Raw genomic sequence first — 26,576 nt, forward strand, 5'->3', positions numbered from 1 at the left:
TGACTCTCTTCTTCACCTTTCCTGCCTGTCATTCAAAAGCAAAAACACCCCCACACACACAACCCAGTCGCATAATAGTTAACCCCAAGAGGTCAGGGAGGACCAATGGCTGCAGGCGATACTGAAACACCAGGAAACACTTGACTCACCCCTTTCTCCCACTCCTCCCCCTTAGGGCTGGGTGGCGTGCCGTATTTATTATATACCAGTATTGATGCACAGACCACTTTCAGTTTGTTCTTCACCTTTTGTAACAGTATTTCAATCTTTGCCTTGTTAAATGTGATACGCTACTCCGGTGTATGTCAGTTCTTATAGGTTACTCCGTTTTCTACTTGAGTCACCTCTCTCTACCCCTCTCTCTCTCTACCCCTCTTTCTCTAACCACACCAAGCCCTGCCCCCTGTCACTCAAGGAGAGAGCAGTTGCTCCACCACAGATTCACGAGCACTTAGTTGCGGTTCACACTGCATGGTCAGATGGCTGCAACAATGTTGCTGACATGCTGCATTCTAGAAGCGTTCTATACACTATTAGTGTGTGTACAGTGCATTCTAGAAGTGTTCTATACACTATTAGTGTGTGTACAGTGCATTCTAGAAGCGTTCTATACACTATTAGTGTGTGTACAGTGCATTCTAGAAGCGTTCTATACACTATTAGTGTGTGTACAGTGCATTCTAGAAGCGTTCTATACACTATTAGTGTGTGTACAGTGCATTCTAGAAGCGTTCTATACACTATTAGTGTGTGTACAGTGCATTCTAGAAGCGTTCTATACACTATTAGTGTGTGTACAGTGCATTCTAGAAGCGTTCTATACACTATTAGTGTGTGTACAGTGCATTCTGGAAGCATTCTATACACTATTAGTGTGTGTACAGTGCATTCTAGAAGTATTCTATACACTATTAGTGTGTGTACAGTGCATTCTGGAAGCATTCTATACACTATTAGTGTGTGTACAGTGCATTCTAGAAGCGTTCTATACACTATTAGTGTGTGTACAGTGCATTCTAGAAGCGTTCTATACACTATTAGTGTGTGTACAGTGCATTCTAGAAGCGTTCTATACACTATTAGTGTGTGTACAGTGCATTCTAGAAGTATTCAAACCCCTTGACTTGTTCCACATTATGTTACGTTGCAGGATGATTCTACAATGGATTCCCAAAAAATGATCCTCATCTACATACAATACCCCATAATGTCAAAGCAAAAATGTATTACAAATAAATAACAGAAATACTACATTTACATAAGTATTCACACCCTTTACGCAGTACTTTGTTGCAGTGATTACAGCCACGCGTCTTCTTGGGTATGACGCTACAAGCTTGGCACAACTCTATTTGGGGAGTTTCTCCCATTCTTCTCTGCGGATCCTCTCAAGCTCTGTCAGATTGGATGGAGAGCGTCACAGCACAGCTATTTTCAGGTCTCTCCAGAGATGTTAGATTGGGTTCAAATCCGGGCTGAAAAGTATTAGTCAAGTATTCTGTGACTGTGTACTCTGTTTAGGGACAAATAGCATTCTAGTTTGCTCTGTTTTTTTGTTAATTATTTCCAATGTGTCAGGGAATTATCTCTCTGTTTTCTCATGATTTGGAAAGGTCTAATTGTGTTGCTGTCCTGGGGCTCTGTGAGGTGTGTTTGTGAACAGAGCCCCAGGACCAGCTTGCTTAGGGGACTCTTCTCCAGGTTCATCTCTCTGTAGGTGATGGCTTTGTTATGGAAGGTTTGGGAATCACTTCCTTTTAGGTGGTTGTAGAATTTAACGTCTCTTTTCTGGATTCTGATAAATAGAGGATATCAGCCTAATTCTGCTCTGCATGCATTATTTGGTGTTCTACGTTGTACACGGAGGATATTTTTGTAGAATTCTGCATGCAGTGTCTCAATCTGGTGTTTGTCCCATTTCGTGAATTCTTGGTTGGTGAGCGGACCCCAGACCTCACAACCATAAAGGGCAATGGGTTCTATAACTTATTCAAGTATTTTTAGCCAGATCCTAATTGGTATTTCTAATTTTATGTTCCTTTTGATGGCGTAGAAGACCCTTCTTGGCTTGTCTCTCAGATTGTTCACAGCTTTGTTGAAGTTACTTGTGGTGCTGATGTTTAGGCCGAGGTATGTATAGTTTGTGTGCTGTAGGGCAACGGTGTCTAGATGGAATTTGTATTTGTGGTCCTGGCGACTGGACCTTTTTTGGAACACCCTTATTTTTGTCTTACTGAGATTTACTGTCAGGGCCCAGGTCTGTACCTTACTGTCTGCAAACTAAAAGTTTGTCTTTTCTGAGCAAGATGTTGCTAAAATAATTTGTGTTAGCTGCTAATGCTAATCACTAGTGAGTACATTTAGCTAGCTAGCTATCTGGCCAACTAAGAGTCACAGCAAACGTAGCTAGTTAGCTAATAGTGCCTGCGACCAGTGCTGGTGTAAGGTCTTGATAAGCATGCTTGTGCAACGGTATAGAGAGCAATAAGCAAAGCATTAATATGTTGGCCAGCTAGCTAGCTACATGAAGTAAGAAAACATGTAATGTAACATCTAAATTAGGGTAACCTGGAAACACTGAGCAACACTTTGGTTCCTATCCGGTCAATAATTACTCACTGGCTTATTCATTTGTTTTCATGTCAAACAACAATGTATTCAAGGTTCAGCTCACTATATTTCAAGTATAGAATTCAAATAATCATTATATTTCCATGATTTCAACAGTTCACCAATTAACTAAGCCTATACTTTTGCCCATATCATGCTGCCTGTCAGTGTGGAAATAATGACAAAAGTGCAAAAATATACAGATATTGATGAAAATGCTGAAAATCATTTTGTTTGTTTCAAATCACTTATAATTTATCTGTTGCCACCCTAGGGTCATGAGATACTCAGAAAGCATATTTACAGCATTTCATATTCAAAAACCTGTCAAAAAATAATACCGAAATACTGTTTAAAATGTGAAAAATATTGTGATATGATATTTTGCCCATATCACCCAGCCCTATTCCTCCTATGTCCTCCTACCTCCACAAGTAGACCAGTCATCACATCCCACACAGTCAATCCTTCTCTCTAACCCGGCACTGCTGTGTGTGTGTGTGTGTGTGTGTGTGTGTGTGTGTGTGTGTGTGTGTGTGTGTGTGTGTGTGTGTGTGTGTGTGTGTGTGTGTGTGTGTGTGTGTGTGTGTGTGTGTGTGTGTGTGTACCGTAACCTAAGCAGTGTGTCAGTGGGAGGAGTCAGTCAGTGGGTGTGGTGACCTCTGGACCCTCTGTAGACCGTGACTTATCCATGATCACACACACACACACACACACACACACACACACACACACACACACACACACACACACACACACACACACACACACACACACACACACACACACACACACGTTGGTGCCAACCTGTGGGGGAAGCCTCAGACTGTGCGATGAGAGCAGCCATGGCAGAGTTGGGGTTGAGTCGGTTTCCAAACATGTGGGAGGGAGCCATGTTGAACACTAGACCTGGTAACCCACTCACCTACAGGAGAGAGACACTCAGTTACAATACATGGGGTCCTGCTACCCTGGGCCTCCTCTCCGCTATGTATGAGAGGGGAGAATGTGTGTGGTGGGACCAGAAGGGTGACTGGTAGAATTGGATCCCTTTTACTCCTCCATAGTGCCTGTCAGATCAGGGGAAAGCAGAGAGGGCCTAAAGCAGCGCCTAAATCTTCTGCAAAGATTCTGTCAGACCTGGGCCCTGACAGTAAATCTCAGTAAGACAAAAATAATGGTGTTCCAAAAAAGGTCCAGTAGCCAGGACCACAAATATAAATTCCATCTAGGCACCGTTGCCCTAAAGCACACACAAAACTATACATACCTCGGTCTAAACATTAGTGCCACAGGTAACTTCCACAAAGCTGTGAACAATCTGAGAGACAAGTCAAGAAGGGCCTTCTATGTAGGATCTGGCAAAAAATGAAATATTTTTATTAAATACTTTTTTCTTTACATAGTTGAATGTGCTGACAACAAAATCACACAAAAATTATCAATGGAAATCCAATTTATCAACCCATGGAGGTCTGGATTTGGAGTCACACTCAAAATTAAAGTGGAAAACCACACTACAGGCTGATCCAACTTCGATGTAATGTCCTTAAAACAAGTCAAAATTAGGCTCAGTAGTGTGTGTGGCCTCCACGTGCCTGTATGACCTCCCTACAAAACCTGGCATGCTCCTGATGAGGTGGCGGATGGTCTCCTGAGGGATCTCCTCCCAGACCTGGACTAAATCATCCGCCAACTCCTGGACAGTCTGTGGTGCAACGTGGTGTTGGTGGATGGAGCGAGACATGATGTCCCAGATGTGCTCAATTGGATTCAGGTCTGGGGAACGGGCGGGCCAGTCCATAGCATCAATGCCTTCCTCTTGCAGGAACTGCTGACACACTCCAGCCACATGAGGTCTAGCATTGTCTTGCATTAGGAGGAACCCAGGGCCAACCGCACCAGCATATGGTCTCACAAGGGGTCTGAGGATCTCATCTCGGTACCTAATGGCAGTCAGGCTCCCTCTGGCGAGCACATGGAGTGCTGTGCGGCCCCCAAAGAAATGCCACCCCACACCATGACTGACCCACCTCCAAACCGGTCATGCTGGAGGATGTTGCAGGCAGCAGAACGTTCTCCATGGCGTCTCCAGACTCTGTCACGTCTGTCACATGTGCTCAGTGTGAACCTGCTTTCACCTGTGAAGAGCACAAGGCGCCAGTGGCGAATTTGCCAATCTTGGTGTTCTCTGGCAAATGCCAAACGTCGTGGCACGTAAGCACAACCCCCACCTGTGGACGTCGGGCCCTCATACCACCCTCATGGAGTCTGTTTCTGACCGTTTGAGCAGACACATGCACATTTGTGGCCTGCTGGAGGTCATTTTGCAGGGCTCTGGCAGTGCTCCTCCTTGCACAAAGGCGGAGGTAGCGGTCCTGCTGCTGGGTTGTTGCCCTCCTACGGCCTCCTCCATGTCTCCTGATGTACTGGCCTGTCTCCTGGTAGCGCCTCCATGCTCTGGACACTACGCTGACAGACACAGCAAACCTTCTTGCCACAGCTCGCATTGGTGCCATCCTGGATGAGCTGCACTACCTGAGCCACTTGTGTGGGTTGTAGAGTCCGTCTCATGATACCACTAGAGTGAAAGCACCGCCAGCATTCAAAAGTGACCAAAACATCAGCCAGGAAGCATAGGAACTGAGAAGGGGTCTGTGGTCACCACCTGCAGAACCACTCCTTTATTGGGGGTGTCTTGCTAAATGCCTATAATGTCCACCTGTTGTCTATTCCATTTGCACAACAGCATGTGAGATTTATTGTCAATCAGTGTTGCTTCCTAAGTGGACAGTTTGATTTCACAGAAGTGTGATTGACTTGGAGTTACATTGTGTTGTTTAAGTGTTCCCTTTATTTTTTTGAGCAGTGTACTTGAATCAGTTATAGTACCCATTGCCTTTTATGGTTGTGAGGTCTGGGGTACGCTCACCAACCAAGAATTCACAAAATGGGACAAACACCAAATTGAGACTCTGCATGCAGAATTCTACAAAAAATATAATCTGTGTAGAACTTAAAACACCAAATAATGCATGCAGAGTAGAATTAGGCCGATACCCACTAATTATCAAAATCCAGAAAAGAGACGTTAAATTCTACAACTACCTAAAAGGAAGTGATTCCCAAACCTTCCATAACAAAGCTATCACCTACAGAGAGATTATCATGGAGAAGAGTCCCCTAAGCATGCTGGTGCTGGGGCTCTGTTCACAAACACAAACAGACCCTACAGAGCCCCAGGACAGCAACACAATTAGACCCAACCAAATCATGAGAAAACAAAAAGATAATTACTTGACACATTGGAAATAATTAACAAAAAAACGGAGCAAACTAGAATGCTATTTGTCCCTAAACAGAGAGTACACAGTGACAGAATACCTGACCACTGTGACTGACCCAAAATTAAGGAAAGCTTTGACTATGTACAGACTCAGTGAGCATATAGCCTTGCTATTGAGAAAGGCCTCCGTAAGGCAGACCTTGCTCTCAAGAGAAGACAGACTATGTGCTCACTGCCCACAAAATGAGGTGGAAACTGAGCTGCACTTCCTAACCTCCTGCCCAATGTATGACCATATTAGAGAGACATATTTCCCCCAGATCAACAAAGAATTTGAAAATAAAGCCAATTTTTATAAACTCCCATATCTATTGGGTGAAATACCACAGTGTGACATCACAGCAGCAAGATTTGTGACCTGTTGCCACAAGAAAAGGTCAACCAGTGAAGAACAAACACCATTGTAAATACAATCCATATTTATGTTTGTTTATTTTCCCTTTTGAACTTTAACTATTTGCACATCGTTACAACACTGTATATAGACATAATATGACATTTGAAATGTCTTTATTCTGTTGGAGTGTAATGTTAACTGTGATTTTGTTTTGTTTATTTCACTTTTGTTTATTATCCATTTCATTTGATTTGGCAATGTAAACATATGTTTCCCAGGCCAATAAAGCCCTTTGAATTGAAATGAGAGAGATGGGGGGAGGGACAACTGGGCAGAGAGAGAGAAAAAGAGCCCCTGCTCATTTGGAAAGAGGACCAGCAAGGAGGTCAGGGGTCAGAGATGGGGGGGTGGTGAGGATGTTAGATATGAAACCTGTCTCTCATGCTTTCCAGAACTTTATTTAACTTGTATGTCTCTGACATTAACATTGATCTGACTGCTCAGTACAGGTCTAGTCTGTGTGTGTGTGTGTGTGTGGTGTGTATGTGTGTGGTGTCTGGTGGTGTGTGTGTGTGTGTATGTGTGTGTATGGTGGTGTGTATGTGTGTGTATATGTGTGGTGTGTATGGTGTGTGTGTGTGTGTGTGCGCGTGTGCATGCCTGTGTATGTATGTATGTACAGTGGGGCAAAAAAGTATTTAGTCAGCCACCAATTGTGCAAGTTCTCCCACTTAAAAAGATGAGAGAGGCCTGTAATTTTCATCATAGGTACACTTCAACTATGACAGACAAAATGAGAAAAAAACATCTAGAAAATCACATTGTAGGATTTTTAATGAATTTATTTGCAAATTATGGTGGAAAATAAGTATTTGGTCACCTACAAACAAGCAAGATTTCTGGCTCTCACAGACCTGTAACTTCTTCTTTAAGAGGCTCCTCTTTCCTCCACTCGTTACCTGTATTAATGGCACCTGTTTGAATTTGTTATCAGTATAAAAGAGACCGGTCCACAACCTCAAACAGTCACACTCCAAACTCCACTATGGCCAAGACCAAAGAGCTGTCAAAGGACACCAGAAACAAAATTGTAGACCTGCACCAGGCTGGGAAGACTGAATCTGCAATAGGTAAGCAGCTTGGTTTGAAGAAATCAACTGTGTGAGCAATTATTAGGAAATGGAAGACATACAAGACCACCGATAATCTCCCTCGATCTGGGGCTCCACGCAAGATCTCACCCCGTGGGGTCAAAATGATCACAAGAATGGTGAGCAAAAATCCCAGAACCACACAGGGGGACCTAGTGAATGACCTGCAGAGAGCTGGGACCAAAGTAACAAAGCCTACCATCAGTAACACACTACGCCGCCAGGGACTCAAATCCTGCTTAAGCCAGTACATGTCCAGGCCCGTCTGAAGTTTGCTAGAGAGCATTTGTATGATCCAGAAGAAGATTGGGAGAATGTCATATGGTCAGATGAAACCAAAATATAACTTTTTGGTAAAAACTCAACTCGTCGTCTTTGGAGGACAAAGAATGCTGAGTTGCATCCAAAGAACACCATACCTACTGTGAAGCATGGGGGTGGAAACATCATGCTTTGGGGCTGTTTTTCTGCAAAGGGACCAGGACGACTGATCCGTGTAAAGGCCATGTATCGTGAGATTTTGAGTGAAAACCTCCTTCCATCAGGGCATTGAAGATGAAACGTGGCTGGGTCTTTCAGCATGACAATGATCCCAAACACACCACCCGGGCAATGAAGGAGTGGCTTCGTAAGAAGCATTTAAAGGTCCTGGAGTGGCCTAGCCAGTCTCCAGATCTCAACCCCATAGAAAATCTTTGGAGGGAGTTGAAAGTCCGTATTGCCCATGTCATTGCTAATAAAGGGTATATAACAAAGTATTGAGATAAACTTTTGTTATTGACCAAATACTTATTTTCCACCATCATTTGCAAATAAATTCATTAAAAATCTTACAATATGATTTTCTGGATTATTTTTCTCTCATTTTGTCTCTCATAGTTGAAGTGTACCTATGATGAAAATTACAGGCCTCTCTCATCTTTTTAAGTGGGAGAACTTTCACAATTGGTGGCTGATTAAATACTTTTTTGCCCCACTGTATGTATGTGTGAATGTATGTATGTGTGTGTGTGGTGTGCGGTGGTGTGTATGTGTGTGTGTGTGTGTGTGTGTGTGTGTGTGTGTGTGTGTGTGTGTGTGTGTGTGTGTGTGTGTGTGTGTGTGTCTGCTCACATGGGAGGAGGCTGTGCTGGTCACGGGGGCTGTGGCAGTGAGGGGAGTGGGAGGGGCTAGTGAGGGTGTCGGCTGCTGCAACTCAGAGTTAGCGCCACCCATAGCAACAGGTCCCGCCCCTGATGACACGTCACCACTGGAGAATGCACCTACAGAGAGAGACATCATCATCATCATCACTATGATCATTTTTCATAACCATGGAAGTCCTCATTGTCTGGTGTTGATAAGTCTGCAGGAAAGTAGTGATTGATGCCATGAATGAGTGGGCTTGATCAAATCAGAGCAATAACAGGCATTCAGCATGTATACACATATTAAACACACACAAACACACCCAAAATATTACACTCACCAAGGTATTAAACACACACACCCACACATTAAACACACACACCCAGATATTAAAGACACACATACACACACTAAAGACACACAAACACATATTAAACACACACACACACACAGGTATTAAACACACACACACCCAGGTATTAAACACACACACACAGGTATTAAACACACACACCCAGGTATTAAACACACACACCCAGGTATTAAACACACACACACACACCCAGGTATTAAACACACACACACCCAGGTATTAAACACACACACACACACACACACCCAGGTATTAAACACACACACCCAGGTATTAAACACACACACCCAGGTATTAAACACACACACCCAGGTATTAAACACACACACCCAGGTATTAAACACACACACCCAGGTATTAAACACACACACCCAGGTATTAAACACACACACACACACACACCCAGGTATTAAACACACACACCCAGGTATTAAACACACACACACACACACACACACACACACACAGGTATTAAACACACACACCCAGGTATTAAACACACACACCCAGGTATTAAACACACACACCCAGGTATTAAACACACACACACACACCCAGGTATTAAACACACACACACCCAGGTATTAAACACACACACCCAGATATTAAAGACACACATACACACACTAAAGACACACAAACACATATTAAACACACACACACACACAGGTATTAAACACACACACACCCAGGTATTAAACACACACACCCAGGTATTAAACACACACACACAGGTATTAAACACACACACACAGGTATTAAACACACACACAGGTATTAAACACACACACCCAGGTATTAAACACACACACACCCAGGTATTAAACACACACACACCCAGGTATTAAACACACACACACAGGTATTAAACACACACACACCCAGGTATTAAACACACACACACCCAGGTATTAAACACACACACCCAGGTATTAAACACACACACCCAGGTATTAAACACACACACCCAGGTATTAAACACACACACACACCCAGGTATTAAACACACACACACCCAGGTATTAAACACACACACCCAGGTATTAAACACACACACACCCAGGTATTAAACACACACACCCAGGTATTAAACACACACAACCAGGTATTAAACACACACACCCAGGTATTAAACACACACACACACACCCAGGTATTAAACACACACACCCAGGTATTAAACACACACACCCAGGTATTAAACACACACACCCAGGTATTAAACACACACACACACACCCAGGTATTAAACACACACACCCAGGTATTAAACACACACACACCCAGGTATTAAACACACACACACACACCCAGGTATTAAACACACACACACCCAGGTATTAAACACACACACACCCAGGTATTAAACACACACACACCCAGGTATTAAACACACACACACCCACGTATTAAACACACACACACACACACACACCCAGGTATTAAACACACACACCCAGGTATTAAACACACACACCCAGGTATTAAACACACACACACAGGTATTAAACACACACACACACACCCAGGTATTAAACACACACACACCCAGGTATTAAACACACACACACCCAGGTATTAAACACACACACACACACCCAGGTATTAAACACACACACACCCAGGTATTAAACACACACACACACACCCAGGTATTAAACACACACACACACACCCAGGTATTAAACACACACACACCCAGGTATTAAACACACACACACACCCCAGGTATTAAACACACACACCCATCCAGGTATTAAACACACACACCCAGGTATTAAACACACACACCCAGGTATTAAACACACACACACACCCAGGTATTAAACACACACACACCCAGGTATTAAACACACACACACACACACACACCCAGGTATTAAACACACACACCCAGGTATTAAACACACACACCCAGGTATTAAACACACACACCCAGGTATTAAACACACACACCCAGGTATTAAACACACACACCCAGGTATTAAACACACACACACACACACCCAGGTATTAAACACACACACCCAGGTATTAAACACACACACACACACACACACACACAGGTATTAAACACACACACCCAGGTATTAAACACACACACCCAGGTATTAAACACACACACCAGGTATTAAACACACACACACACACCCAGGTATTAAACACACACACACCCAGGTATTAAACACACACACCCAGATATTAAAGACACACATACACACACTAAAGACACACAAACACATATTAAACACACACACACACACACACACAGGTATTAAACACACACACCCAGGTATTAAACACACACACCCAGGTATTAAACACACACACACCCAGGTATTAAACACACACACACCCAGGTATTAAACACACACACCCAGGTATTAAACACACACACCCAGGTATTAAACACACACACCCAGGTATTAAACACACACACCCAGGTATTAAACACACACACCCAGGTATTAAACACACACACCCAGGTATTAAACACACACACACACACCCAGGTATTAAACACACACACACCCAGGTATTAAACACACACACACCCAGGTATTAAACACACACACACACACACACACCCAGGTATTAAACACACACACACAGGTATTAAACACACACACAGGTATTAAACACACACACAGGTATTAAACACACACACCCAGGTATTAAACACACACACACAGGTATTAAACACACACACACCCAGGTATTAAACACACACACACACCCAGGTATTAAACACACACACCCAGGTATTAAACACACACACCCAGGTATTAAACACACACACCCAGGTATTAAACACACACACACACCCAGGTATTAAACACACACACCCAGGTATTAAACACACACACCCAGGTATTAAACACACACACCCAGGTATTAAACACACACACCCAGGTATTAAACACACACACACACCCAGGTATTAAACACACACACACCCAGGTATTAAACACACACACACACACACACACACACACCCAGGTATTAAACACACACACCCAGGTATTAAACACACACACCCAGGTATTAAACACACACACACACACACCCAGGTATTAAACACACACACCCAGGTATTAAACACACACACACCCAGGTATTAAACACACACACCCAGGTATTAAACACACACACACACACACACACACCCAGGTATTAAACACACACACACCCAGGTATTAAACACACACACACACACACACACCCAGGTATTAAACACACACACCCAGGTATTAAACACACACACCCAGGTATTAAACACACACACAAACACACATATATATATATATATAAAGACACACAAACAAACGCATATTAAACACACACGCAGTATGTCAGTCCTGCAGCTGACCCAGAATAACAGGAAGAAATCTGATGACTCACACATTCTTCTATCACAACACACAGCTTTTCATACAGGGTTGAAGACTGGAGAGGCCCCATACATATTCATGTGACTCCATCACATGTCCTTCTATTTCTCTGTTTGTTGCTGCTGCTGCTGCTATTTCATTGATTTTATATACATACATACACACACACACACACAGAGCGCACACACACACACACACACACACACACACACACACACACGGGATAAACTCTGCCCCTGCCCCTTAGTGACCCCTGGGATGGTGGTGGTGGTTGTGAGGAGAAGAAGAGAGAGAGAGAGAGAGAGAGAGGCCCCATCACCCCACAAAAGGCTGAATGGCTGTTGGCAGCACACATTCACAAGAGGAACAAGAGTGCTTTGTGCCTGAGAGGGGGGGTGGGGATCACATACTGCATAAACTCCTAGACTACTCCTCAAATCATACCATCATCTACACAATACAACACAGCTCCTAACTTACAAGATTATTGAAGACTTTCCACTATTTATATACCGATAAGGTCATTTCAGATGATGGTCTAATACCATTCAATAACAGAATTCTTTACCAGACATGAATGTTAAAATAAGACAACTGACTACATTAAACTACATTATTTGATGCTACCTTGAATGTGTGGGTATTAAGTAGTTGTTGGGGAATTGTTAGATCACTTGTTAGATATTACTGCACTGTAGGGAACTAGAAGCACAAGCATTTCGCTACACTCGCATTAACATCTGCTAACCATGTGTATGTGATCATTAACATCTGTTAACCATGTGAATGTGACCAATAACATCTGCTAACCATGTGTATGTGACCATTAACATCTGTTAACCATGTGAATGTGATCATTAACATCTGCTAACCATGTGTATGTGACCAATAACATCTGCTAACCATGTGTATGTGACCAATAACATCTGCTAACCATGTGTATGTGTCCATTAACATCTGCTAACCATGTGAATGTGATCATTAACATCTGCTAACCATGTGTATGTGTCCATTAACATCTGTTAACCATGTGTATGTGACCATTAACATCTGCTAACCATGTGTATGTGACCATTAACATCTGCTAACCATGTGTCCATTAACATCTGCTAACCATGTGTATGTGACCATAACATCTGCTAACCATGTGTCCATTAACATCTGCTAACCATGTGTCCATTAACATCTGCTAACCATGTGTCCATTAACATCTGCTAACCATGTGTCCATTAACATCTGCTAACCATGTGTATGTGACCATAACATCTGCTAACCATGTGTATGTGACCAATAACATCTGCTAACCATGTGAATGTGACCATTAACATTTGATTTGAATTAAAGGTTAAATGTAGATTTCTGTGAAAATAGATATACCCAATAGTAATTATTTTTCACGGGGTGGCCATAAACAATAACTGGTAATGCTGCATAGTTTTAGAAAGGTCTGGAACTCACATTTCTGGTTTAAAAAAGATTGCTATAAAATGTAGTCCCTTTTGAGAATACAAGCTAAAGTACATAGTACAAATATTACACAAATATGAAAATGCATATAATTGTTTTCCTATTATTCAACACAAGTGGGGCAATAGGGCTTGAAATGACTGAAATGCTTTCTAAATATAAGTGTAAAATAAATACTGTATGATCATACTTAGTGACAAAAATATATTGGCACCATTTCATATAACTGACAACATCGACTTTTCGAATGTGTGCAGACTCGTCACAACTTCAACTTTAAGCACGAAGTGATTTCGTCCGTCTGTGACCAAGATAAAGTGGCCTTTATATAAATAATTTTAAAATATATATGTTTAGAGCTATAAATCTCATTTGAGATCACAGCGAAATGAAACGACTACTATTGTTGCTTCCGCTAGATTCTCCCGATTCATATGCGCTATTGCAAGCGCACTTGTGAGTTTCACAGGCACAGGAAATCCTCTCTTTGTCTGGATAGGCCAGAAAATGTAACGTGTTGCTCCCTATGCAAAACACTGATTTCCCGTGTCTATGAAACACAGCAGTGCTTGCAATAGCGGGACAACCACCGCTTTTAGGGAGTTTAAGGCGTTTGACGTTGCACCGTTCACAGAGCTCGCTGTACACAGACATATTAGAGCGAACCGGTCCTATATAGAGGACTAAACATCGAAAAGGTTACGAAACGAGCAATCTGAAGTTAACTCTCTACAGATATAACATTATTATAAGTCTTGTCATTGAAAATACAAAATGTATTGGCATATTGCTACCTGTCCCCTACTTATTGGTCCACCTACACATATCCATCCCAAAGCTAGGCTCCAGTACTACTGGCTGAACGGTGGGGCTACATTTCTCATGTCTACACAGGAACACATGTAGCTAACATGCTTTTATGGCCTCTAGTGATTCATCAACAACACATGAGAAAGGATGGCTGGGGATGTGTGTGTGTGGGGAGGTGCAGTCACATTAGCTCAGCTACATCGGTGTAGGACTGTCCAATTGGGAATCAATCAAAAGTGATCAATAAGGATTTAACAACATCACCCCCCCATCCATCCTCCTCAGGCCAGGGACCCACCACGTCTAAGCCTGGGGGGGGCTCACCCTCACCAGGAGAGATGTACTAGGTTTAGAGAGGGTAAACCAGGATAGATGTACTAGGTTTAGAGAGGGTAAACCAGGAGAGATGTACTAGGTTTAGAGAGGGTAAACCAGGAGAGATGTACTCGGTTTAGAGAGGGTAAACCAGGAGAGATGTACTAGGTTTAGAGAGGGTAAACCAGGAGAGATGTACTCGGTTTAGAGAGGGTAAACCAGGAGAGATGTACTAGGTTTAGAGAGGGTAAACCAGGAGAGATGTACTAGGTTTAGAGAGGGTAAACCAGGAGAGATGTACTAGGTTTAGAGAGGGTAAACCAGGAGAGATGTACTCGGTTTAGAGAGGGTAAACCAGGAGAGATGTACTAGGTTTAGAGAGGGTAAACCAGGAGAGATGTACTCGGTTTAGAGAGGGTAAACCAGGAGAGATGTACTCGGTTTAGAGAGGGTAAACCAGGAGAGATGTACTAGGTTTAGAGAGGGTAAACCAGGAGAGATGTACTAGGTTTAGAGAGGGTAAACCAGGAGAGATGTACTCGGTTTAGAGAGGGTAAACCAGGAGAGATGTACTCGGTTTAGAGAGGGTAAACCAGGAGAGATGTACTAGGTTTAGAGAGGGTAAACCAGGAGAGATGTACTAGGTTTAGAGAGGGTAAACCAGGAGAGATGTACTAGGTTTAGAGAGGGTAAACCAGGAGAGATGTACTAGGTTTAGAGAGGGTAAACCAGGAGAGATGTACTCGGTTTAGAGAGGGTGAACCAGGAGAGATGTACTCGGTTTAGAGAGGGTAAACCAGGAGAGATGTACTAGGTTTAGAGAGGGTAAACCAGGAGAGATGTTTAGAGAGGGTAAACTTTTAGAGAGGGTAAACCAGGAGAGATGTACTCGGTTTAGAGAGGGTAAACCAGGAGAGATGTACTCGGTTTAGAGAGGGTAAACCAGGAGAGATGTACTCGGTTTAGAGAGGGTAAACCAGGAGAGATGTACTCGGTTTAGAGAGGGTAAACCAGGAGAGATGTACTCGGTTTAGAGAGGGTAAACCAGGAGAGATGTACTCGGTTTAGAGAGGGTAAACCAGGAGAGATGTACTCGGTTTAGAGAGGGTAAACCAGGAGAGATGTACTCGGTTTAGAGAGGGTAAACCAGGAGAGATGTACTCGGTTTAGAGAGGGTAAACCAGGAGAGATGTACTCGGTTTAGAGAGGGTAAACCAGGAGAGATGTACTAGGTTTAGAGAGGGTAAACCAGGAGAGATGTACTAGGTTTAGAGAGGGTAAACCAGGAGAGATGTACTCGGTTTAGAGAGGGTAAACCAGGAGAGATGTACTCGGTTTAGAGAGGGTAAACCAGGAGAGATGTACTCGGTTTAGAGAGGGTAAACCAGGAGAGATGTACTCGGTTTAGAGAGGGTAAACCAGGAGAGATGTACTAGGTTTAGAGAGGGTAAACCAGGAGAGATGTACTAGGTTTAGAGAGGGTAAACCAGGAGAGATGTACTCGGTTTAGAGAGGGTAAACCAGGAGAGATGTACTCGGTTTAGAGAGGGTAAACCAGGAGAGATGTACTCGGTTTAGAGAGGGTAAACCAGGAGAGATGTACTCGGTTTAGAGAGGGTAAACCAGGAGAGATGTACTAGGTTTAGAGAGGGTAAACCAGGAGAGATGTACTCGGTTTAGAGAGGGTAAACCAGGAGAGATGTACTCGGTTTAGAGAGGGTAAACCAGGAGAGATGTACTCGGTTTAGAGAGGGTAAACCAGGAGAGATGTACTCGGTTTAGAGAGGGTAAACCAGGAGAGATGTACTCGGTTTAGAGAGGGTAAACCAGGAGAGATGTACTAGGTTTAGAGAGGGTAAACCAGGAGAGATGTACTAGGTTTAGAGAGGGTAAACCAGGAGAGATGTACTCGGTTTAGAGAGGGTAAACCAGGAGAGATGTACTCGGTTTAGAGAGGGTAAACCAGGAGAGATGTACTCGGTTTAGAGAGGGTAAACCAGGAGAGATGTACTCGGTTTAGAGAGGGTAAACCAGGAGAGATGTACTAGGTTTAGAGAGGGTAAACCAGGAGAGATGTACTCGGTTTAGAGAGGGTAAACCAGGAGAGATGTACTCGGTTTAGAGAGGGTAAACCAGGAGAGATGTACTCGGTTTAGAGAGGGTAAACCAGGAGAGATGTACTAGGTTTAGAGAGGGTAAACCAGGAGAGATGTACTCGGTTTAGAGAGGGTAAACCAGGAGAGATGTACTAGGTTTAGAGAGGGTAAACCAGGAGAGATGTACTCGGTTTAGAGAGGGTAAACCAGGAGAGATGTACTAGGTTTAGAGAGGGTAAACCAGGAGAGATGTACTCGGTTTAGAGAGGGTAAACCAGGAGAGATAATACACTGAACAGCAGCCAACATATCAGACGGCTGGAGCCCTGCCTGTAAAACGTGAAGCCTACTTTAACCCAAGCTGCCCTCCCGATGACATTAACCAGCACTGATTAACCCCCCACCCAGACACACCCCGTATTATCAAACATTAACCCAACCAAGATATAACCCCCATTTAGCCCCCAACCATCACACACACACACAACAATCTGTCAGATTAACTATCTATCTGTCAGCGGGAACGGCAGGAGACAGGATGGAGGGATGAGATTAACGACAAGAATCTCCATTACCGCCCCACATTAACCCCCAGCTAAATATTTACAGTACACACACACACACACACACACACACATTTACATTTACATTTAAGTCATTTAGCAGACGCTCTTATCCAGAGCGACTTACACACACACACACACACACACACACACACACACACACACACACACACACACACACACACACACACACACACACACACACACACACACACACACACACACACACACACACACACACACACAGACACAGACACACACACACACACACACAGACACACACACAGCCTTCAGAAAGCATTCACACCCCTTGACTTTTCCATCTTTTGTTGTGTTACAGCCTGAATTTAAAATTGATTAAATTGAGATTTTTTTGTTCACTGGCCACACAATACCCCATAATGTCAAAGGGAGGTTTTCCAATGCCTCGCAAAGGTACCTATTGGTAGATGGGTCAAAAAAAAAAGAAGCTAACCATGAATATCCCTTTGTGCATAGTGACGTTATTAATTACACTTCGGATGGTGTATACACCCAGTATACAGTATACACCCAATACACCCAGTCACTATAAAGATACAGGCCTCCTTCCTAACTCAATTGCCAAAGAGGAAGGAAACCACTCAGGGATTTCACCATGAGGCCAATGGTGACTGTAAATAGTTACAGAGTTTAATGGGTGTGGTAGGAGAAACTGAGGATGGATCAACAACATTGTAGTTACTCCACAGTACTAACCTACTTGACAGAGTGAAAAGAAGGAAGAATCCAAATATTCCAAAACATGCATCCTTTTTTTCAAAAAGGCATTAAAGTAATACAGCAAAACATTTGGCAAAGCAATTCACTTTTTGTCCTGAATACAAAGTGTTATGTTTGGGTCAAATCCAATACAACAGATTACTGAGTACCACTCTCCATATTTTCAAGCATAGTGGTGGCTGCATCATGTTATGGGTATGCTTGTAATCGTTAAGGAATCTGAAGTTTTTCAGGATAAAAAAAAATAACAAGGAATGGAGCAAATCACAGGCAAAATCCTAGAGGTTCAGTCTGCTTTCCCCCAGACACTGGGAGATGAATTCACCTTTCAGCAGGACAATAACCTGGTTCAGTCTGCTTTCCACCAGACACTGGGAGATGAATTCACCTTTCAGCAGGACAATAACCTGGTTCAGTCTGCTTTCCACCAGACACTGGGAGATGAATTCACCTTTCAGCAGGACAATAACCTGGTTCAGTCTGCTTTCCACCAGACACTGGGAGATGAATTCACCTTTCAGCAGGACAATAACCTGGTTCAGTCTGCTTTCCACCAGACACTGGGAGATGAATTCACCTTTCAGCAGGACAATAACCTAAAACACAAGGCCAAATCTACACTGGAGTTGATTACCAAGTAGACAGTGAATGTTCCTGACTGGCCGAGTTACAGTTTTGACTTAAATCTGCTTGGAAATCTATGGTAAGACCTGACAATGGTTGTCTAGCAATGGTCAACAACCAATTTGGCAGAGATTTAACATTTTGAAAATAATAATGGGCAAATGTTGCACAATCCAGGTGTGGAAAACTCTTAGAGACTTACCCAGAAAGACTCACAGCTGTAATAGCTGCTAAAGATGATTCTAACATGTATTGACTCAGGGGTGTGAATACTTATGCAAATAGGATATTTTTTTTGTTTTCCTGTAAATAAACAAATTAATAACAATAATTCTAAAAACATGTTTTCACTTTGTCATTATGGGGTATTCTGTGTAAGTGGGTGAGAAATCAACACAATTGAATCCATTTTGAAATCAGGCTGTAACAACAAAATGTGGAAGTCAATAAGTCAAACATTGAGAGAGCCTACAGAACAGGGGAGAGGCAAGAGAGAAAGAGAGAGGAGGGTAAAGGAAGGACTGAGAGAGGCATGGATAAGAGGGAGGAGTGTAGAGAGATTAAAGAAGGAGAGAACGAGAGAGAGAGAGAGAGAGAGAGAGAGAGAGAGAGAAATGGGGGGAACAAATATAGTGAGGAATAGAGAGGGAGAAAAAGAGAGAAACACAGAGAGAGAAACACAGAGAGAGAAAAGGATGCAACTAGACATTTCCTGCAGCAGAAGGGAACTCCAAAGCATTGACGCGGTTGCCAAGAAACAGAACACAAGATGAAACGAGACAGAGAGCACTTCACACACGCACGCACACACACACACACACACACACACACACACACACACACACACACACACACACACACACACACACACACACACACACACACACACACACACACACACACACACACACACACACACACACACACACACACACACACACACACAGTGTTGTCCAGCAGGGTTCACAGCACTCTAACCTTCCCCTTCTCTCAAACAGGGAGAGTCTACTACAACAACCTCTAATGGCTTGTTCATCCCTTAGGCAGCTCTCTCCCATTTAGTCCTGTACTGCTTTATGGTCAGTCATCGTCTCCACCACGGCATTACACGGCAATGAAAGACAGAGTGAGGAAAGTGGTGGTTTGTGTGTGTGGATCCTACCGGTCCCAGAGGGAGTAGAGGTGAATCCATCAATCTGCACACTGCCGTTCCTCAGTAAGGAAGGAGACTTCTGGATCCCACTGCTGACACAAATACACAGCAGACCACCTCTCTCTCCTCCCCTCTCTCCTTCACCGGGCCGGCCTGGCAGAGCGCTGGTAGAGGAGGGGGAAGGAGAGGAGGATGAGGTGGAGGAGAGAGAAGAGGATGATGAAGGGAGAGGTAGCGGTGCTGTGTGGTGCTCAGGTCTGTCTGTGGCCATGCCGTCAGGAGCATTGAAGCAGGGTCCATATCGGTTCCTCCAGTTTCCTCTCTTCTTCTTTCCCTTCACTCCTTCTTCTCCTACTTCTCCCCCCATCCCTGGCCCAGAGGAGGAGGAGGCAGCAGAGGAAGAGGAGGATGATGAGGAGCGTTTGTAGCCGGCCGAGGCAGCAACGTTCCCCGTTGGCTCACTGAGAGAGTTCTCGTACAGTTTACCGCCGGCTACGCCACCGCTGGCAGGAAGCGACATCATCGAACCGAAGGTGCTGAGCGACGCCATGCCCTCCAAGGACGTGAGCTCACTGGGCTTCACTAGGCAGCGGCTGAACGAGGGCGGGGAGAAGGAGTCCCCACCTCCAGAGCGCAGCAACGGATCAGAGAAGCCCAGGAAGTCAGAGGTGGGAGGAGTCACGGTGGAGGACGTCTTATTTGACAGCAGGAGGGCTGGGAGAGAGAGGAGAAGCTGTTTGCAGACTTAATACACACACCCTCTGGCACTGCTAGACACATGGAAGCACCAGTAACAGATAACATAGTTATTTTTGCTCTCTGTCTCTTTTTCCTCAAATATACATCTCCTTGTTCCCCGGTCTCTAGTTGGACTGGGAGAATCTCTAATAGTCATCTCATTGTTCCTCAGTCTCTAGTTGGACTGGGAGAATCTCTAATAGTCATCTCCTTGTTCCTCAGTCTCTAGTTGGACTGGGAGAATCTCTAATAGTCATCTCATTGTTCCTCAGTCTCTAGTTGGACTGGGAGAATCTCTAATAGTCATCTCCTTGTTCCTCAGTCTCTAGTTGGACTGGGAGAATCTCTAATAGTCATCTCCTTGTTCCTCAGTCTCTAGTTGGACTGGGAGAATCTCTAATAGTCATCTCCTTGTTCCCCGGTCTCTAGTTGGACTGGGAGAATCTCTAATAGTCATCTCCTTGTTCCTCAGTCTCTAGTTGGACTGGGAGAATCTCTAATAGTCATCTCCTTGTTCCTCAGTCTCTAGTTGGACTGGGAGAATCTCTTATAGTTATCTCCTTGTTCCTCAGTCTCTAGTTGGACTGGGAGAATCTCTAATAGTCATCTCCTTGTTCCTCAGTCTCTAGTTGGACTAGGAGAATCTCTAATAGTCATCTCCTTTTTCCTCAGTCTCTAGTTGGACTGGGAGAATATCTAATAGTCATCTCCTTGTTCCTCGGTCTCTAGTTGGACTGGGAGAATCTCTAATAGTCATCTCCTTGTTCCTCGGTCTCTAGTTGGACTGGGAGAATCTCTAATAGTCATCTCCTTGTTCCTCTGTCTCTAGTTGGACTGGGAGAATCTCTAATAGTCATCTCCTTGTTCCTCAGTCTCTAGTTGGACTGGGAGAATCTCTAATAGTCATCTCATTGTTCCTCAGTCTCTAGTTGGACTGGGAGAATCTCTAATAGTCATCTCATTGTTCCTCAGTCTCTAGTTGGACTGGGAGAATCTCTAATAGTCATCTCCTTGTTCCTCAGTCTCTAGTTGGACTGGGAGAATCTCTAATAGTCATCTCCTTGTTCCTCAGTCTCTAGTTGGACTGGGAGAATCTCTAATAGTCATATCCTTGTTCCTCAGTCTCTAGTTGGACTGGGAGAATCTCTAATAGTCATCTCCTTGTTCCTCGGTCTCTAGTTGGACTGGGAGAATCTCTAATAGTCATCTCCTTGTTCCTCGGTCTCTAGTTGGACTGGGAGAATCTCTAATAGTCATATCCTTGTTCCTCGGTCTCTAGTTGGACTGGGAGAATCTCTAATAGTCATATCCTTGTTCCTCGGTCTCTAGTTGGACTGGGAGAATCTCTAATAGTCATATCCTTGTTCCTCAGTCTCTAGTTGGACTGGGAGAATATCTAATAGTCATATCCTTGTTCCTCAGTCTCTAGTTGGACTGGGAGAATCTCTAATAGTCATATCCTTGTTCCTCAGTCTCTAGTTGGACTGGGAGAATCTCTAATAGTCATCTCCTTGTTCCTCAGTCTCTAGTTGGACTGGGAGAATCTCTAATAGTCATCTCCTTGTTCCTCAGTCTCTAGTTGGACTGGGAGAATCTCTAATAGTCATATCCTTGTTCCTCAGTCTCTAGTTGGACTGGGAGAATCTCTAATAGTCATCTCCTTGTTCCTCAGTCTCTAGTTGGACTGGGAGACCCTTATCCCACTAGATGCAACTTACAACACGTCAGACCTCCAGAGTTTCCCCCTCAAGGCTGAAATACACACACATGCTGCCATAAGGGGTCAGAGGTCAAGGCAGACGGATGGAGTCTGAGTGTCCCTCTCTAGTGTCTCTATGTGTGTTTTTTGTGTGTGGCAGAGATTACAGGAGCTAGGATCTGGCCAGGGAGATGACAGTCATACATTTACATGACATTTAAGTCATTTAGCAGACGCTCTTATCCAGAGCGACTTACAAATTGGTGCATTCACCTTATGACATCCAGTAGAACAGTCACTTTACAATAGTGCATCTAAATCTTAAAGGGGGGTGGGGGTGAGAAGGATTACTTATCCTATCCTAGGGGACACTACCGCTGGCACTCTGGACAACATCCAACAACTGTCACACACAGGCATTCACAAACGACACAGGCACAAACACACAAACACACGTACAGACGTAAACAGTGTATCAAACTCACCTTGATGAAAGGTTCCAGTGGAGGAGGCGGCAGTGGAGGAGGTTGCCATAGTGACCACAGCAGAGGCGAGGGGCTTCCCAGGTGTGAGGGATTTGCGTCCCCGCTGAACACCAATCCCATGGCAAATGCTCTTTTTGCCCTGTTTGACCTCCGACCCTTGTTTGCTCTCTGACCCCATGGAGGGGGCGTCCTTAGCACTCCCGGAGTGCACAGGCACTTCCTGGAAGTTGGCGGTGGTGAAACGGGCGGCACTGTCATCCAATCGCTTCTGAGATGAGGTGGGCAAAGAGGAGACTCCTCCTCCACCACCGCTGCTGTAGCTCTGGGAGATGGTTGAGGAGAGGAGGGGAGAGAATAGGATGATTGGAGAGGAGAGGGAGGAGAGGAAGAGTGGAGTGTAGGAGTATAGAGGAGAGGGAGGGAAGGAGATGAGGGAAGGAGAAGAGAGGAGTGGAGAGGAAAGGAGAGGAGGAGTGGAGAGGAAAGGAGGAGTGCAGAAGAAAGGAAAAGAGAGAGAGGAGTGGAGAAGAAAGGAAAGGAAAGGAGAGGAGGAGTGGAGAAGAAAGGAAAGGAAAGGAGAGAGAGGAGTGGAGAAGAAAGGAAAGGAAAGGAGAGAGAGGAGTGGAGAAGAAAGGAAGGGAAAGGAGAGGAGGAGTGGAGAAGAAAGGAAAGGAGAGAGAGGAGTGGAGAAGAAAGGAAAGGAGAGGAGGAGTGGAGAAGAAAGGAAAGGAGAGAAAGGAGTGGAGAAGAAAGGAAAGGAGAGAGAGGAGAAGTGGAGAAGAAAGGAAAGGAAAGGAGAGGAGGAGTGGAGAAGAAAGGAAAGGAGAGGAGGAGTGGAGAAGAAAGGAAAGGAAAGGAGAGGAGGAGTGGAGAAGAAAGGAAAGGAGGAGTGGAGAAGAAAGGAAAGGAGAGGAGGAGTGGAGAAGAAAGGAAAGGAGGGAGAGGAGTGGAGAAGAAAGGAAAGGAGAGGAGGAGTGGAGAAGAAAGGAAAGGAGAGGAGGAGTGGAGAAGAAAGGAAAGGAGGGAGAGGAGTGGAGAAGAAAGGAAAGGAGAGAGAGGAGAAGTGGAGCATGAGAAAGGTCAGTCCAGCCCTAATGCCTAACAGAGCTAGTCAATGTTCACCTCACATGAGAGACAGAGAGAAATAGAGGGAGAGAAGCAGGGCGGAAAGGAGGAGTGGGCTCACCTTGTCTGAGGTGACCATGAGAGTTGGAGCGAGGGTGGGGGAAAGCTCTAGAATCTTCTTGTGTTTGGGTTTGTGTCTCTCCCTCTCTTTGTGTTTCTGAGGAGAGAGAGAAGGGAGGGATAAGCGTTACGGAAGGGCAGGAAAGTAGAGGATGAGACAGATGAGTGTTTGGGTTGGGCATATCTTATGGAAGAGAGAAAGAGAAAATGTATCTTTAATTCCCAGCCCCAGGCTGAGCTGAAAGGATGGCTCTACCACAATGAAAATAAAATGACCACAAAGTGCTTAAAACAGAAGAGAGTTTCAAATCTCTGCAATTTAGCAGACACATGGTTTTCTGTCTTCCCAGTGAGAGATTCTACCCAATCCATGGCCTAATCCCCTCAAAACTCAATTTACACCCTTAGTTGCACACGTACATGTAGGTACATGCACACACACACACACATAGAGGTGCTACTTTCACCGGGGATGGGGGTCATGCCCCCCACCATTCTGAAATTGCATTTTTGTCCTCCCCCCACAGTTTTATCATAGCAATGAGATACAAAACCCTGGCAACAGAGTGCTTTAGGACCATATGGACGCCTCCGTGCCGTCAGGTAGGTTGTGTGGAGTGTTCAGCTGGGACCACACGGACACCACAGAGCGGGCTGAGAGGGGGTGTAAAGGCTAGGCTTCTGGAAGGCTGGCTAATATTTAGTTGATTGATGTCGCTGGCAGGTTAACTGCCGTTTAACTTAACAGAAAAAAAAACTAGTGTTTATTAGCAGTGCTGAGTTAGTATTGTTAATGATATGTAAGATTAGCTCATGTTTCATCCCCTCTTCACTGAGGTGAATGAATAAACAACACTAGCAGCTACCAGGCCAGGTCAGCGATAGCCTCTAGTTATCTGTCAGATAGATAGTAATAATAGCCACTTCATATCACTAACAGCTGTTGTTTGTAAGGAAATGTTTTGTAGCCTTTGTTTTGTCCCGTTTCAGAAGTAAATGATCTTGGCTTTCGCCAGTTGATTTACTGTTCGAGAGAGTTGGCAAAAAAATTGGTTAACGTAATCTATTCTTGTTGCATCAATCTCACTAGTCCTGAATCAAAACGACGAAACCATCAGCCAACCGATTTAAGATTGATTTTCTGACATTGCAATGTTAGTTTTATTAGTCAGCATGGCAATTTAACGTTATTGTACAGTCAGTTTCCCTACTTTTCACACTGACAGTAATAAACAGCTCTAACGTTACAGGCTTTGCTGTCATGGTGCATAGTAGAAGTCTGCGCGGACCGACCTCTTCATCCCGCTCCCGCCCGCAACTGCTGGTCATACATGTGTTGGAGCACAAACACACACACACACAAACACACACACAAACGCACACACAAACGCACACACACACACACACACAGTAATCAAGAGACACTTATGTTTTCCCCCTCTATGACACTATTTCTATGTCATAACAGAATTCAGACTCTTAGCCCAGGTTTCACTCTCCCATTCCAAAACCCTGCGTTCAAAGAATCCACTAGATTCCCTTTCCTGTCAGACGTGATATCACCAAACACACCACTTCTGAAGATCACATGTTTTGGCATCCGTTCTTCAGCCATTTGCACGGCAATTATATTCAGTTGCATACTGTTTTAGAAACATCATGGATGGAACCATCTTACTGTTCCCTAATGGAATGTTTTAGAAACATCATGGATGGAACCATCTTACTGATCCCTAATGGAATGTTTTAGAAACATCATGGATGGAACCATCTTACTGATCCCTAATGGAATGTTTTAGAAACATCATGGATGGAACCATCTTAGTGTTCCCTAATAGAATGTTTTAGAAACATCATGGATGGAACCATCTTACTGATCCCTAATGGAATGTTTTAGAAACATCATGGATGGAACCATCTTACTGATCCCTAATGGAATGTTTTAGAAACATCATGGATGGAACCATCTTACTGTTCCCTAATGGAATGTTTTAGAAACATCATGGATGGAACCATCTTACTGTTCCCTAATAGAATGTTTTAGAAACATCATGGATGGAACCATCTTACTGTTCCCTAATGGAATGTTTTAGAAACATCATGGATGGAACCATCTTACTGTTCCCTAATGGAATGTTTTAGAAACATCATGGATGGAACCATCTTACTGTTCCCTAATAGAATGTTTTAGAAACATCATGGATGGAACCATCTTACTGTTCCCTAATAGAATGTTTTAGAAACATCATGGATGGAACCATCTTACTGATCCCTAATAGAATGTTTTAGAAACATCATGGATGGAACCATCTTACTGTTCCCTAATGGAATGTTTTAGAAAC

General features: G+C 43.9%; 1 protein-coding gene across 7 annotated transcripts in view; it reads right to left on the reverse strand.

Moving 5' to 3' along the window:
- LOC118369759 (protein AF-10-like) overlaps nt 1-26,576 on the reverse strand; it is a 94,279-nt gene that overhangs the window by 15,216 nt on the left and 52,487 nt on the right. For 6 of the 7 annotated variants that reach the window (XM_052501291.1, XM_052501304.1, XM_052501286.1 and 3 more), the window contains 5 exons: nt 24,236-24,331; nt 23,050-23,371; nt 20,137-20,841; nt 8,558-8,706; nt 3,418-3,535 (listed from right to left, as the gene is read on the reverse strand). In XM_052501291.1, coding sequence (XP_052357251.1) covers nt 3,418-3,535; nt 8,558-8,706; nt 20,137-20,841; nt 23,050-23,371; nt 24,236-24,331 — 1,390 coding nt within the window. The remainder of the gene's footprint in view (nt 1-3,417; nt 3,536-8,557; nt 8,707-20,136; nt 20,842-23,049; nt 23,372-24,235; nt 24,332-26,576) is intronic. The other variant, XM_052501295.1, reaches the window with a different exon arrangement.

This window comes from Oncorhynchus keta, chromosome 4 (genome assembly GCF_023373465.1).
Source record: "Oncorhynchus keta strain PuntledgeMale-10-30-2019 chromosome 4, Oket_V2, whole genome shotgun sequence".
In the NCBI taxonomy this organism is placed as follows: Eukaryota; Metazoa; Chordata; class Actinopteri; order Salmoniformes; family Salmonidae; genus Oncorhynchus; species Oncorhynchus keta.